Source organism: Pediculus humanus, genomic scaffold, assembly GCF_000006295.1.
Source record: "Pediculus humanus corporis 1103172107416 genomic scaffold, whole genome shotgun sequence".
Taxonomy (NCBI): Eukaryota; Metazoa; Arthropoda; class Insecta; order Psocodea; family Pediculidae; genus Pediculus; species Pediculus humanus.
The window spans coordinates 232,874-246,458 of record NW_002987040.1 but is presented as its reverse complement, the minus strand read 5'-3'; the positions used below and the strand labels follow the sequence as shown (position 1 = coordinate 246,458).

At 28.4% G+C, this 13,585-nt stretch overlaps 1 protein-coding gene across 1 annotated transcript; it reads right to left on the bottom strand.

Moving 5' to 3' along the window:
- Positions 1-9,075: 9,075 nt before the first annotated feature.
- Phum_PHUM067010 (uncharacterized protein) lies at positions 9,076-10,177 on the bottom strand (the record flags this gene model as incomplete). Its single annotated transcript, XM_002423511.1, has 2 exons — positions 9,076-9,113; positions 9,208-10,177. The coding sequence occupies 2 exons, from the start codon at positions 10,175-10,177 to the stop codon at positions 9,076-9,078; spliced, it is 1,008 nt and encodes a 335-aa protein (XP_002423556.1).
- Between the last annotated feature and the right edge of the window lie 3,408 nt (positions 10,178-13,585).

Sequence of the window (13,585 nt, the reverse complement as noted above, 5' to 3'; positions counted from 1 at the left end):
CGTTATATTCTTCTTCTATTTCTTCTTCTTCTTCTTCTTCAACTTCTTCATCTACTTCATCATCTATTTCATCCTCTTCTTCTTCTTCGGATTGATCTGAAATTGAAATAAAAAATTTATTTCTCAGAGTTTAAAAATTTATTTTTTTTTTTTAAACATGACAGGGTGAAAACAATTGAAAAAAGTTTTTCCCATTTTTCTTTCATTTTTCTTTAACTAAAAAATTATGCGAAGCGGATAATAATTAATTAACTAACTGACTAACTAACTAACTAACTAACTAACTAACTATCTAACTGTTGTTAAATTCTTTTCTTTGAGATAATTTATTATAAAAATCAAAATGGAATATATCCTACGGATATCCTACAAAAAAAATTTTTTTAAAATTTATTTAACTTGTTTTGACGTAATTTTCTTCTGCTTTTTCATCTTCTGCTATATTCCCACGCGAAACAACAGAGGGGAAAAAATTATTATTATTATTATTATTATTTTTTAATTCGGTACGTTTTAATTTCGGTGTAATTTAAAATCCATTTTTTTTTTTTTTTTAAACAAAAGAAAAATAAATCGAATTTATTATTATTATTATTATTATTTGTGAGTAATTTTTTAATTTTTAATTAATGGGAAATTTATTTACTTTTACTTGAAAGGGGATGCCGCGGGGGGTGGGGAGGGAAAAGATGGCGGAGATATAAAATTACTTTCCGAGTGATGTGCGTTAGGGAGAAGAAAAAAGAAAAATAATTTTTTTTTACCTAAAGCTTGTCGGATTTAAATCGGAATGAATTTTAATAACGTCGCCATTTAAATAATAATAATAATGATAATGATAATAATAATAATAATGCATTTGCATTTACGTATTTTTTTTAAACGTGTAATTAAATAAAGGATTTAAAAAAATGCAGGTGACGCGAATCGTTTTTTTTATTATTATTATTATTTTATTTTATTATTATTATTGTTATTATCAAACAAACGAAGAAATGAAATTTTTTATAAACAAACAAACAACCAAACAAACTTAAAAAATTTTCTAGAAAATTGAAACAAACGAACAGAAAATTCATTTTAAAATGTAATAAAGACGATGATTTAAAAAACGGGACGTAAATAAAACGAATTGTTCGATAGCAGACGACGTAGTTTACATAAAAATAAATAAATAAATAAATAAAGGACGAAAATGTTTGTCGCTCGAATAAATAAATAAATTATTATAAAATACTCACGTTTGTGTTTGTTGTTGTTGTTGTTTGTTATATTAAAAAAAAAAAAAAACGACAAAAATTTTCCGTTTGGAAATATTAAAAAAAAAAAGAAAAACTTTGATACCCGTACGAACGAACGAGTACTTGACGAGTATTAAAAAAAAAAAAATTTAATAATATTCTACCTCCCGACGACTCCCCACAAAAACTAAAAAAAATAAAAAAATTTTTTAAACTCCATTGAAAAATTACGTGGGAAAAAAATTTTTTTTTTCTAATTCATTATGTATGTGCGAAAAAAAAAGTTTTCTTTCTTTTTTTAATTATTCGTTATAATAATAATAATAACTCAGATTAATTCTGAACATAAAAAAAAGTTCAGAAAGTTTTCAAATAATAATAATAATAATAATTAATAAATAAAAATCTTTGATCGATATTTTTACTTACTCTTGTTTCTTTTTTTTTCTCTTTTACGTTGATAAATACATATTTTTTATTTTAACTTCTCTCTCTCTCTCTATGAAAGTTTTTTATTTACTCTATGACAAAATCGCGAGTAATAAATTAAATAAGTTTTTCCATTAAAAAAAATTTAAAACTTAATCGAAAGTTTTTAAAAAGTTTGCCTTATTCCTGCTATTTATTGATTATTTATTACAGAAAAATTAATATGGCGGATTTATAATTATTATTATGACTCTTTCGATTATTCGTTTTGTTTGTTTTGTCCATAATTATTCCAGGTTTTTACCCGTAGATCCCTAAGGAATAAATGCGTGAATATCAGTGATAATGTTGTATGCCTGACGAATAGGTTTCGTCTTGTTATGACGTCACAAAATTCTCGTAAGTCTTCCCGAGACCATCTTATTCGAGATGGAAACGAGTTAATTCCTGTACTCCTGGACTCCAGTGACTGACATTTATATATTATTATTATTATTACTTATTACTCGCGACGATTCGTTTTTGTTTTCAACATTTATTCCAGGTTTTTACCCTGTTCCCGAATATCGGTGACGTTTTCCGAATACGTTTTGTCTTTTCTCTAACCTTAATTCTTATTTTAAACCTTTTTAAGCTCATTTTATTACTCAAACTGGGTTCCGGTTACGAGAAGATCAGTGTAGTAACCAGGATTAGAAAGAATGAATAATTATAAATCCACTGTGTCTCTCTCTCTCTCTCTCTCTCTCTCTCTCTTTCTCTTTCTCTCTCTCTCTCCCTTTCTCTCTCTCTCCCTCTCAGGTGAACAAAAGAATCGTTGTGGTTTTGCATACATCATTTTTTATTATTAAAAATTATTATTATTATTATTTTCAAAATGGTCATTTTCGTTCGTCATTTTATTATTTAATTAAATGCGTGCGTTAAAAGTGCGTGGGTGAGTGCGTGAGTGCGTGCGAACGCGTTTTGTAAATGAGAAAAGAAAATCATCGATAATTATTTTTTCGTTTTGTTTTTTTTTTTTTTCGAATAAAAATAAATAAAGCAGACGACGATTGTTTAATTAAAGCAGACGACGGATATCCTTAACGAAATTTTAATTATTATTATTATTATTATTTTATTGGAGTTTTTTTTTTGTTTTTCGGGAAAATTTTTATCTAATGGATTTCCCGCGTTATCCCCCCGTGGTTTCGGTTTTTGGTCGCTCCTCGTTTGTTTGTTTTTTTTCGTTCCGAATTAAAAATATTTCGGTTAATTTATTCATAAATGATCCAGCGGTTAATATATTTATATGTTTTACTGGAAAAAAATTACGCGATCCCTCCTCCCGCCCCCGCCCATGCCCCCCGGGAAAAAAAGGTTTAAACCGAACAAATGAAAATAATAATAATAAAAATAATAAAAAAAAATTTTAATTTGTTGCAATAACGTTTTTTTTAACGTTAATTATTTTTCCTGTTTGTTTGCTTGTTTGTTTGTTTGTTTGCTTGCTTGTTTTCTGGTTTGTTTGTTTGTTTGTTTGCTTGTTTGTTTGTTTGTTTTCCATTTTCACGGATACGAATTTAAAATAGAAAATTTTTTTTTTTGACTTTAAATTCCTTTTTTAAATTATTATTATTATTTTACTTTTTGTTTTTATTCCGGGTATTTTCAAAAATTGCGTATAAATTATTATTATTATTATTTATCGATTTAAAATTAACCTTTAACCTTTAACCTTTCTTTTGTAATTTCAAATCGGGAATTTTAAAACATTTACGTAAAATATTTTCTTTTTTATGTACAAAATGAAAACGTCTAAAGTTAAAAAATTTTTATTTATTTATTTATTATCGTTTGTAAAATTATTTATTTTATACGGACGACATATTAATAAAACGATATATCGAATTTATCGAATTTGAAAAAAAAATCGATATTTCGTTACGGGGAGGGGAAAAAAATGATAATTAAAAACCAAACGTATGGGAATTATAAATTAACTGATAATATTAAGTTATGCAATTTGCAAAACAGTCTCGTAACGTTTTTAGTGTGTATTGAAAATTTTTAAGGGGAAACTTGTAGGAAAAAAAAATTCGTTATTCGTTTCGTACCTTACGTATGAAATTAATATTCATAGAGAGAGAGAGAGAGAGAGAGAGAGAGAGAGAGAGAGAGAAAATTCTTTATTGGATTTGCCGCTTATAATGAAATCGTATCGATTCGTTTTTTTTTTAAAAAAAAAAATAGAAAAATCTTTGGGGAGTCGTAAATTTAAGTCGTGTGACAACTGCCACCCCCCTCACCACCACCACCATCGCGTCAACCCATCGAATAATTATAAAAAAAAGGAAAAAAAAGGAAAAAAGTAATTTTCTACCTTTGGGTTAAGTGTTAACGAGGCAGAAAATTTAAAAAGAAGAAGAAGATAAATACGTTAATGTTTTAAGAGAAAATCTCATAAAAATTTTTTTAAATTCACGTTAATTAAAAAAAAAAAAAAAAAAAAAAGGTGAAAGGAATCAAAAGAAGGTAATAAAAAGGTTTAAGGTTTTGGTTTTTTAACCTGATTCCTTTTTCACTATCGAATTCCATTGTTTTCATTTTTTTTTATACTTTTATTGACTCCTTATTGAAATCCTTTTTCGCATGACTTATTTATTTATTTATTTATTTATATTATTAATTATATTAAATTAATAATCCCTTTTTAACGGACTCTTGATAAATAACAAATAATAATAATAATAAATTTAAAGTTTGAAAACGGTAAAAAATATTTCAAAAGTTTTAAAATAAATTGAGAAAACAAAACATAAAAATAATAATAATAATAATAATAAATTTTATGGTTTTTTTTTTTTTTTAAATTATTGATGTTCTTTGATGATAGCAAATAAACAAAATAAAAAACGAGCGCATCGATTGATTTGTAGCAAATAAATAAATAAAATTTTTTTTTTTTGCGGTTAAAAAAACAAAAGGAAGGAAGTCAAAGGGGAGAGAAAGAGAGAGAAAACTTGATTTTTTTTTTGTTAACACCCGGGAAAAATGCATTTTGCGCTAACCTCCCCCCATTCGGTAGCAGAGAGAGGGTGAGAACTACCCGACTGAAATCCCTGGGTGTGCTCTTTTCCGGAGGGAGGGACGTTCAGGTGCATTTCAACCTCAACCTTCTCCTGAGCTAGAATCGCTCGCAAAATCTCACCTGAAGAAGATCCCGGTACTTCCCCCTTTTTACCCTTCGAGAGACAGTCCCGATCTGTTACTATCGTTCCTGCCTCTTTCGCAGAGTCTATGAGTTTCTTGGGGGAGAGAGAGATGTCTGGAATCGCGAATCCCGTTGATCGTTCATTTGTCTTTCTTTCACATCGCAGCTCCGCATTTTCTCTATTTGGATCAAGTACCCAGTTTCACCCCTTCAGAACAAGGATCTACGCATCCCCATTACCTCTAAAGGGTGCTAGGTCACTTATCCTCTTACGTAGGTACAGGTCTGTTCTTGTTTGGACGATCTAAACTTGAACTCTCAGGATTTGAACCCACGACTCTCAACTCGGTGACTTTTGGATTGATTTTTCCCCTTTTTGAGCTTTCTCGAGCTCCCCCAAAGCATCCAAATTAAAAGTTTACCCCTATCGGACACCTAGACAACTAGGAAAATCCAATTCCAGAACCTTCGTCTCCCTTAAAACATCCTCTATAACTATCCTCCGAGTAGTTGGATTACAGTAATTAGATTACCACCCCCCCCGGATACCGGATTTTATATTTCATGACGTCATCATCATCAGTACCAATTTCGTCATTAAAAAAAAGGGGGGGAGGGAGGAAGACAAAAAAACGTAAAAACAATAAAAATTACGTGAAGAGGAAAAAAGAAAAAATTTATTTTTTTTCCTTGTGATAAGCGTTATCACGTATTAAAAATAAAGAAAGAGAGAGAGAGAGTGAGAGAGAGAGAGATAGAATTTAATATATATATAAATTGAAAAAAGGTTATGCGCCGTTGGAATTTTGTTTCCATGACAACAAGAGACTGACTGAATGGCACCTTCTTCAACCTTTCAAAAAAAAAAGGATTATAATAATAATATTAATAAAAAACCTACAAGAAAAAAAAAATTTTGCATAAGAAATCGTTTTTTGCCAAGTTAAATGTTTAACTTCCGGTTTTTCATATCATCATCATCATCATCATCATTATTTATTTAACAAGAAAACCTTAAAGGTAATAAAGAAAAACCTTCGCTCCCCATTTAAAAAATTAAATATTTGCATTAAAAAAAAAAAAAAATTTAATATCTAAAATTATGGAAAAAGAAAAAAGAAAAGTAAAGAAAAAGAAAAATTCTGGAAAAAAAAAATTTTCTTTTCTTAACTACGTCATAACCTTAAAAAAAAAAAACAAGGAAATCCTTAAATCCTTAAACTTGTTGCCTTTACGATGAAAATTCAACAACAACAAAAATAATTTTTCATTGTTTTGTGACGTCATAAAATTCGTTTTTTATTTTGCATTTTCCGGTTCCGTTAAAAGGAAAAATTACATTTACGGATTTATTTACTACTACTTATTATTATTATTATTATTATTATTATTATTAAATTCCTACGTCATAATAAAATAATAATCGGACTAAATCAATTTATTAAAAAAAAATTACTTTTTGGGGGAGAGGGAGAGGGGAAGGAAGGGGAGACAGTGGGGGAGACAGGAAAAACGAAAACTGATTTTCCCAGATTTGTTTTTTTTTTCGAAATCTCATTTTTTTTTTTTTTTAATCGAACGTTCTAGAAAATCTCTTTCTCTCTCTTCTCTCTACCTTTCTCTCTCCCTCCCTCTCTTCCTCTCTCTCTCTCTCTTTTCTAAAATACTTTAAATCCTCCGCATGAGATCATTTAATTAAAATAGCGTCTAACGATTTGATATGGTTAAAAAAAGAAAATTCTTCGACTTAACGTTGAAACCCCAAAGAAGATTAAGAAATAAAAACCGGAAAACTGGAAAAACTAATGATGATAATAATGATAATGATGAAAAACATACGAACCCAATTGGAGAAAAAAAACCTCCAAATAATGTGTCGGTTATTTAAATCTCGCGAATTTTAATTGTAAATTTTTAACTCGTAAGTTAAACACTAATTACGATTACTATTAAAATTTTTCAATATGGCGGACGAATATGATGATTCGAAAAAACAGGAAAATTTTTATTTTATTTTATTACGTAATCAAGCATTTATTATTATTATTATTATCATCATCATTTTTTTTATCGATACTAAATTAAAATTTTTTTTTGGGAAAAAGTGTACGACGTAAAATGGCGGGAAATTTAAAAATTTGGAAAATTTCGGAATTAAATTATTGAAAATAATAATGATTGAATATGAAAATGGCATAATTATGATTGATGACGTCAAAGGGTCTTTCCAAAATTCTATAAGATTAACAAACAGGAAGGAATTGACTGGACCCTGGAAAGAACTCTGGGAAATTCCGATAAGTCGGAAAAAATCAAAAAAATACAAAAAATCACGACTTGTTTAAAAGTGATGATGGAAGTAATAATAATAATAAGGAAAATACGATCGGAAGGGGGGGAAAGCCGCCTCTGGAGAATTATCCTTTTCATTTCCCTCTCTCCAGGAAAACAAAGAAAAAGGAAATCGACTGGAAAAAAATTGTCAAAAAAAAATAAATTAAGAAGTTCAAACAATCCGCAAATGGTTTTCGACTTTGTTTTCGAAAATTGAAAAAAGACGCGAGGAGGGGGAAAGGGAGGAAGAGGAGAGGGGAAAACGGGGAAAATTGTCGTAAAAAGTTTAAAAAAAAAAAAAAATTTAATTACGCAACGATAATGATGATAATGATAATAATAAAAAACAGACGCGAAATTTTTTTTTAATTTTATCGCAAAATTTCTTCTGGTAGGTCAGTGAAAAATTAAAAAAAAAATGGCTGCCCTCGATTTGATAAATTCCATACCGTTAAAAAATTAATAATAACAATAATAATAATAATAGTAATAATAATAATAATAATAATAATAATAATAATAATAATAATAATAATAATAATAATAATAATAATAATAATTTTTTCTAGTTCGTGTGAGCGATATTACACATACACACAACAGACAACCTAATACGAAAAAAAAAAAAAAATTTTCTTCAATGGTTCTGGCTGGTTCTTGAAATTTTGGTTTATTGCCAACCTAATAAAAAAAAAAAAAAAAAAAAAACGAAAATTCGTCTGGTTGCAAATTTAATAATAATAATAATAATTTTTGAAATGTTTAAAAATATTTAAAAAAAAAGAATTAAAAACTTTTTCGTTTTCTTACACGAATACAAACAAACAAAAAACAACAACATAATCATAATAATAATGATTATAATAATAATAATAATGATGATGATGATGATGATGATAATGAAATCAACATTAAACCTTTTTTTTTTCTTTTTTTTTTAGGAGAAAAAGAAAAAAAGAAAAAAATTTTCCGGCGCGAGCAGGAGAGGGGGTGGAAAGTAAACTCCCCCCTCACATTTACGCCCTTCAAAAGGTATTTTCTAGAATTTTATTTTTATTTTTATCAACAGTGACGCCAACCTTCGAAAAAAAAAAATTTATTTTTTTTTTTTTTTTTTTTTTAAAACTGTCGAATTTTATTTATTTATTTATAAAAAATTTAAATAGTTTATAAACGCGCTATAATAATAAATTATCAACGCTATAAATTTATCGCAATTTATTAAATAAATAAATAAATAAAATTAAAGCAGACGACAAAATTTTTTTATAAATAAATAAAAAAATTTCGTTCGTAAATCAAAAAAAAAAGGAAAAAGGAAAAATAGTTTTAATTGATTTAGTACTATAAACACGTCGTCATCGTTATTGACATTTTTTTTTTTTTCTAGAACATTCTTCAGTTACTAGCTCTTTAATTTTTTTTTTTGTTTTGTTTATAGCATTACTATAATTATTATAAACCCCGCTATAATTTTCTTTCCCCCCCTCTCCTCTATGAATATAATTTTAACCTCCTCCCGTTTAACCATGAAAATAATTAATCAAGGTCGGAATGGAATCATTTGCGTAACTAATTATGTTGTTTTTAATAATAATAATAATAATAATAATAATAATAATAATAGTTTTCGATCTCATACCTTTTTTATTATCGTTTGTCGTTTGTTTGTTTGAATAAATTAACACAAAACCTTTTTACTATACCTTAAATTAAAACAAATTCAATTTGCTATTTGAATTAATCATCCCCGGATTTATTTTTCGCGTGATTTGTCGTTTGTTCTTTCGTTTGTTTGTTTGTTCGTTCGATCGTTTGTTTGTTTGTATGTTTGTTTGAATACATTGACACAAAACCTTTTTACTATACCTTAAATTAAAACAAATTCAATCTGCTACTCGTATTAATTATCTCTGGATTTTTTTTGCGTAATTTGTCGTTTGTTTATTCGTTTGTTCATTTTTTGTTTGTCGCTGTAGTATAAAAAAAGAATAGATTTTCACTTACCATCATTTTGTTGTAATTCGATCGGTGTTTTATTCACAGACGACGACGACGACGACGATGATATTTTATGAGGATGTGTAGGTTCGTTAATTGCGGTGTGAAAATGAGATCCGTGATGATGATGATGATGCGGACAACATTGATGTGATCCGCCATCTTTATATCCTTCCGGTGGGCTAAGAGTCACTTGATCACTAAAATCTTGACTCCCTTGATCAGATTTCAAACAACTCATATCGAAATCGAAATAATTATAACAATTTTTACACTTATCGTTTTCACATCGAACAGTGACGGTTGTAGGATTGTTATATTTTCTCATTGTATCGTTTTGATTTATTTCACGATAGTGGCCATCGTAGTAATGAGTTAAAAAATCCAAACGTTCTCTATCGTCCGGTACCCTGTGATAACTCCCGGATCCCACGTCTAGAGTACCGTTGGGGGGTAGGTAACCGTAATTCGATAGGGTTATTGTATTGTTGCAATTCGGATTGCTGCAACATATCTTTGGGGGTATCATACCCTCGTCGTACACATCGTCATCTTCGTCATCGAAAGGACTACCCTCGTCGTAATAATCATCCAAATCGTAATCTTCTTCGTGTATTAATATAACGTAGTCTGCTTCGAAATATTTATTTTGAGTTTCGTCGAATTGTACGCGATTTTTATTCTTTTTAGAATTGTTTGTCGTCGATATTTCTTTAGATCCCGATGATATTTTGTCGTTTGTCGTTGTTGTTGAATTTTTTGATACTTTATCCTTTTTATGACTCGTCGTTCTTTTAAGTACGGATTTTAACGTGCTTAACGTGCTTGTTTGTTGTTTCGTTTGTCCACCATCCGTTTGTTGTTCGTTTTCGAACGTGCAATTTCTCCCATTTTGCATTTTCGAACATTTAACGCAAGCTTCCGGTTTTTCCATCGTTTCCACTTTTGTATTATCTATTTTTTTCTTCTGCCTCATTTTGTTTGTTTGTTTGTTTGTTTTAATTATTTTTAACTAAAACTTTTTAATTATTTGAAAGTTTCCTTTCTGAAACAATAAAAAAAACAAACGTCAAATCGTTCTAGAAATTTTCTTTTTTTTTTTTTTATGTTGGTAACCGCGACCGATTTTTGATTAACGATTAAATTATTTTGTTTTATTTAATAAAAATTTTCTACCCGAACGATTTTTTCACGTAACAAACTCAACAATAATAATAATAATAATTTTTTCTGTGATTTACTTCCGGTTTTGTTCGTAAAAAATTTTCATACGACGACATTTCGAAAATCAAAATCATCATCGATTCTTTATGTTAAACACTCGTTCGATGATAATAATAATACTAAAAACCGTGTACGAGTACAAGTAATATTAAGAAAGGACACATTCGATCGTGAGAATAACTACGTAACCGTGTTTCCGCTTGTCTGGAACTAAACTGAGTAGTATTTGATAGAGAAGGTAGTGAGTGAGTGAGTGGGTACCCTCCTTCCGTCACGGTTCCATGGCCCTCTTCTCATTGTTTTTTGTTCACATGTGACCGTGATAAGAAGAAATAACGAGTATTTATGTCAGGTGTATCAGGCACACACGAACCCAACGAAAAAAAAAAAATTTATTTACTGTCGGGTTTATTTATTTATTTAAAACGTACCTAATTTAACCTCACGTTAATCCTTTTTTCTTTTTTCTTAGATACGCCACTGCCAGTATAGGAAAATATCGGGACGATTCGAATGGGTGAGTTAATAATAATGTTTATATATGAATTTTTTAATTCGCGTTTTTCTCTTGGAAAATTTTTTTTTTTTTAAAATGATTTTTCCGTTATTTTATTATTCTACCCGCGCACCCCCCTTCCCCCTTCCCCCTTCCCATGTACGAAAAGTTAATCGTGGTATGAAAATTGAGGGAGGGATTAGGGTTGAAAAAAAAAATTATCGCGAAATGTGTAGACTGCAAATATATTTTTATTACGTAACAAACACGACTGTGAAAAATTATTATTATTATTATTATTATTATTATTTGTTCACGGCGGAAAAAAAAGCGTCTTCTGCTGTAAATTTTTTTTTGTTTTTTTTTTTTTTTGTTGTTGAATTTTCGCGTTGAATACAACAAAAAAAAAAGAAAAAAGGAAAACTCACCGTTTGATGTTCCAAGCGATTCCAGCGTTGATTCGAGCGTGGGAGGACAGTAGGTGAGGGGGATGTAAGGATGAGTTTTTAAAAAATAAAAAAAAGAAATTTTCATTCATAATATTAACCGCGATGAGAATACGGGGGAGGAGGGGGTGAGTTGCGGTGGCGGCGAAACACTCACACACTAAAAAAAATTTTTTTTTTTTCTTTTTCTTCTTTTTTTCACATTATTATCACCATCATCATTATTATCATTATTATTATTATTCATCAAAGTATATATGTGTATGGAATCGGTATAAGATTTCCTTTATAATAATATCCCTTTTGCGTTGGTAGAGGGGGAGGGGTGTGTGTGTGTGGAAAAAAACAATGATAATAAATTACGTATAACAATAATAATAATAAAAATCGTACATATGCGTTCGTTTAGACAAGAAAAAATTAATTAATTGATGACGTCACAAATAAAATAAATTAATCCTGTTAAAAAATTATAATTAATAATAATAATAGATTTTTTCTTTCACTGTTAAAAAAAAAAAAAGAAAATTCTAGAAAAAAAAAAATGAAAACACAAAACACAATAAAAAAAATGTAGAAATTTTTTTTTTTTTTTTACTAAAATCGATTCTGGAAAAGCTCCCGCTCGACACTGGAAAAGCGAGCAGGAAAGGAAAGAAATTTAAGTACGAGGGTTGACCGCAACGATCTGGTTGGCGCTTCGATCGTTTTTCGTTTTTTTTCTTCCTTTTATTTCTTTTCTCGTATTACCTGATTATTTCGTTTTAAAAAAATTTTCCCCCCTTCGCACCGCGCGTGGGAGGCGGTGGTAGGGTGTAGGGAGGAGGTAGGGATGGGGAGTGGGGGGAAAACGAAGTCCCACGCAAAATACATATATATTTATTATTATTTAGTTATTTCGTCGTTTATTGTTTATTTATCGAAATTTGTCTTTGAATATTTACACGAAGAAAAAATTATTATTATTATTATTATTATTATTATTATTATTACTTTGATGACGGTAATTAAATTTATTTGTCGTACAACATCAAACGAAAATTTTATTATCGATAACCGGAAAAATCATTTCGGTGGCCCCCCAGAATTTTTTTTTTTTTTACAATTTTTGTCATTTAAAAAAAAAATTTTTATTGGAATGTGACGTCATTTTTTTTTAAAACGATAGGAAAACTTTAAAGTTTCCCATTTTTTTATTATTCCCCTCTTCCCTGTTTCTCGTATGTCATTCCACACAGTATCGAATAATTTAAAATAATATTTCCGATGGGTTACGCATGGATTATTATCATCATTATTATTATTTTGTTCCAGAATAAAAACGGGGAAAAAAATGGAATATTTTTTTTTTTTTTTATAGTTCGTTTAATTCAATTTAATTTAAAAAAAAAAAAAAGTCTGGATGAGAAGGGAATAATGAAAAAAAAAAAAGGAATAATGAAAACGTAGAGTAGGTGGGGAGAGAGAGAGAGAGAGAGAGAGAGAGAGGGGGGGGGGAGGGGAAACATCGGGGAAAAAATTATAACGAACAAACAAAAGTTAAAATGACGTCACAATTAAAGAAAAAAAAATATATGAAATTTCTGAACGTGTTCATTACGTATAATATTACTTTTTATTCGTTATTTATTTATTTATTTATTTAAAATCCATAGAATAAATAAACTTTTTTTCGTTAAATTACGCAACGTCGCAATATTAAAAGAAATCAAATCCTTTTGTTTACGTTTTTTAACGTTTATTATTAACGGTAATTAATACAATTTTCCTTTTTTTTTCTTTCTTTCTTTTCGAAACTTTTTCCGGTTATTTATTTAATTTCTCTCTCTCTCTCTCTATCTATCTATCTATCTCTTTCTCGCACATTTTTTTATTTTAAATTAAAAATTAAAAAATATTTGAATTTGTTATCCCTTTTTTTCATTTAAAATAATTCATTTTAAGTAATAGAAAAAAATTCATTCATTTCCGCCATTTTTTTTTCCTTTTTTTATCATTTAAATTATTATTATTATCATTATTTTGGAATTACGGTTTTGGTTGACAATGATGTGAAAGCCGAAAAATAAAAATAGTAAAAATTAATCGTCTATATAAATTTTATTACTTTTTAAAATAAATAATTGAAATAATGAGTCGAGAGTTGAAAACGATATCGATCGATCGATCGATCGATCGATTTTTATTAAAAACTAAAAATAAATATTAGAAATGATGA